This window comes from Glycine max, chromosome 10, assembly GCF_000004515.6.
Source record: "Glycine max cultivar Williams 82 chromosome 10, Glycine_max_v4.0, whole genome shotgun sequence".
Lineage (NCBI taxonomy): Eukaryota > Viridiplantae > Streptophyta > Magnoliopsida > Fabales > Fabaceae > Glycine > Glycine max.
Window position 1 is genome coordinate 49,303,674 of NC_038246.2, and position 3,014 is coordinate 49,306,687.

Consider the following 3,014-nt stretch of genomic DNA (forward strand, 5'->3'; position numbering starts at 1 on the left):
CTTAATAATCCTGAGTAATTTTTGCAGTCACCCACTGTGTTTAATACCTAGTGTCATATAGATAAGTTAGGATAGCAACATTTTAAATAATAAGTTTTAAAACATTTTAAAAAAATATTAGCTCATCACTACATTTCTCATTCAGAGATTACGTATCTAAATTAACTATTTTTAAAAAGACTAATTTAATATTATTTTTTTATAATTAAAGGAATGCTAGCCAAACAGGCCATTATGAAAAAGTTTTGCCTGATTAGGTCAAAATAGGATTCCATATTTAAACAGAAAGAAAAAAACCTCCCATTAGCGTACCATCTATTAACATGATCTTATTCAGCGGAAAGCAGCCGCCATTTTTTCATTTTTTACAGTGGCAGTGCCAATGGCAATAATAATGCATGAACAAACAGAAGGCAGAAGCTGCACAATTTGCTAAATCTAGTGGTTGACGTGTAGAGAACCTCACAAGTATACATAAAGAACTAGCTAGGGAGAAGATTCATCTGTGCAAGAGAAGACCATAAATAAAGATTACTTCTGTCCCATTTCCATGGCTTCCAAGGTTGGGCTATGGTAAGAGTAAGGGGTAAAGGTATCACCATTTCTCCTTGGTTCTTGATTCGTAACCCGTTCCTCCATGGCCTGCCCAACAGGTGATTCCCGATTAATGATTGGATTGGTTCGTGATTCCTCCATTGCCCGGAAATATGCATATGGACCCCATCCTGAAAAAATAACTTAATTAAAAGCAGCTCATGACTTAAAGGAATATTTCATATAAGATGCAATGTACTAGTGTATATATGAATTCTTTTTGGACGACATAAATTCTGAATAAAACAGACTTTTAAGTAAGTTTTTTTTAAAAAAAATAGGCCATAAAAAGAATCTATAGGAACTATATGTGAAGTACACAGATCAGATTCAGATTTTAAATTTAAGAAACAAATTAGTTCAAACTTTATAAGTTTAATTTAATCCAACTTATCTTTATCCCTAATTGTAAAGTACAATATAAAATACGCATAGAAAGTAAGAGGGCACATTTAACTTCATATGTTATATATATGTAGAGCCCTCAGAAGAATCAAAACCTTAATATTCCGTCAATGATAGTTTTGCAAAATCAAAACCTTGGATAAATCAAGATATAAATATTTAACATGCTGCTGGTGATAGTGATAAAAGAGACGGGTGTTACCTTCATCATTATAGGGCGGAGGGAAGAACTGCATATAACAAAAGGTTGCCACAACTAGCCCTGGAAGAAACATACAGTATAAGATGAGTTTCACTTTTATTTATTTTTTGCAAACGAATTCTGATATTTAATATATACTACTTCATTTTTTTAAGTAAATGAAAACAAACCTAGAATGCCTCCGGCAAAAACATCTTGCCAATGGTGCCAATAGTCATCCACTCGAGAGATTGCAACTAGGCAAGCAACAAGTAGAGGAAGAAACACAATGCATAATTTTGCCACGTGTCCTTTGCGATCAAAAGCTTTAATCTTCCCCGATAGGTACAGAGAGAGAAAACCTAGACCTGCAAAGGACCCTGCACAACAAAATTTATCAGACAAAGCTCCATACATAAAAAATAATGTTAACCAATTTCCTACTTTTCAAAACATTCTTCTATGGTTAAAAGCAACGTCGCTTTTAGCTAATATTGCGCTTCGAATATGTTCACTTAATTAGTAGTATGTGATAGGAGAAATATAATTCAATGTTCAGGACTTCAGGTACGATCTGTCTATACATAAAATGCATTGTTAATTACAAATGCTCCCACTAAAGCAAGCATGAAAAGAAGGAAACCACCGCAACGGGAATACAGAAAATTTAGGTACAGTTAGTTAGATACTTGATGTTATTGTTACGAATAATACACTATTCTAAGGCCCAATAGAGTAACAATACTGCTGTGCACTTTTAGGTCCATTATTAATATTAATATTTTTTATTTGTCTTTTAATAATAATAGATAATATCTCATATAGGTAGGTTATAAAATAAAATTTGTTAAAAATCAATTTGAGTGTGTTTGTTATAAATATATTATATCCTTCTATTAATGGTATCAATAAAAAATATCAAATTGTTATTTTATCTATTTAGTTATAAGATATTAGGAGTATAAGCATAGTAGATTCATTAAGTTCGACTCTCAATGACCATTGTTATGTAAATGAAAAATAAACTTAAACAGATTCTTAACAAACTCCACTCTAGAACCAACCTAAATGAGATATTATTTATATTTATCTATTATTATTAAAAGATAAATAAAAAATATTAATACTAATAATGGGCCTAAAAGTGCAAAGCACTATTAATATTCTATTGGAGCTTAAAATAGTATATTATTCGTAACAATAATTCTGTAATCAAAATTAGTAGATTTTTATCTCGAAAACCAGCATTATCTTTCAATATTAATTGACTTTTATTATGCGAATTATCAAAGTAAAGTTTTAACTAAAATAAAACGAGCTATATTGAATTTAAGTTGTGTATATATAATTGTTGCTCACATGATGTATGGCCACTTGGGAAACTCTTGTGTCCTTCTTTTATATCGCTAGCATTGCCATGACATACCACACCTCCCCATCTATCATAATTCTGTAAGGTTAATCAAAGAGAGAACGGTTAACAATGAGCACATACCCATTTGTTTAAAAGACAGGTATACTTTTCTAGAAACATCTGACAATTCTTATCTACGTCACTGACAAAAGCGATGTTATGAAAATGAGACCCAAAAGTGGATCTAGAATATTTTAATCTGCCTCAACTTTACAAGAGAGATGGATAGTCTAAGAAATGTTAGTATCATATTTTTTAACATATTATTTTTTATTGATTAAAATTGATAAAATTTGGTGGATCTTATATTATATTTAATAACTTTTTCTTCGGATTTTATAATTCTGAATAAATTTTAACTAATTAAAAAAATATTTAAAAAATGTGTTATAGGATATGTTACTAACCCTAGCGCTCGTG

General features: G+C 30.5%; 1 protein-coding gene across 5 annotated transcripts in view; it reads right to left on the reverse strand.

Annotated features, from left to right (window-relative positions):
- Positions 1-243: 243 nt before the first annotated feature.
- LOC100775414 (lipid phosphate phosphatase 2) overlaps positions 244-3,014 on the reverse strand; it is a 7,082-nt gene continuing 4,311 nt past the window's right edge. For all 5 annotated transcript variants that reach the window (XM_006589602.4, XM_006589603.4, XM_041005981.1 and 2 more), the window contains 4 exons: positions 2,540-2,630; positions 1,372-1,560; positions 1,202-1,261; positions 244-725 (listed from right to left, as the gene is read on the reverse strand). In XM_006589602.4, coding sequence (XP_006589665.1) covers positions 532-725; positions 1,202-1,261; positions 1,372-1,560; positions 2,540-2,630 — 534 coding nt within the window. In that variant the 3' untranslated portion in view covers positions 244-531. The remainder of the gene's footprint in view (positions 726-1,201; positions 1,262-1,371; positions 1,561-2,539; positions 2,631-3,014) is intronic.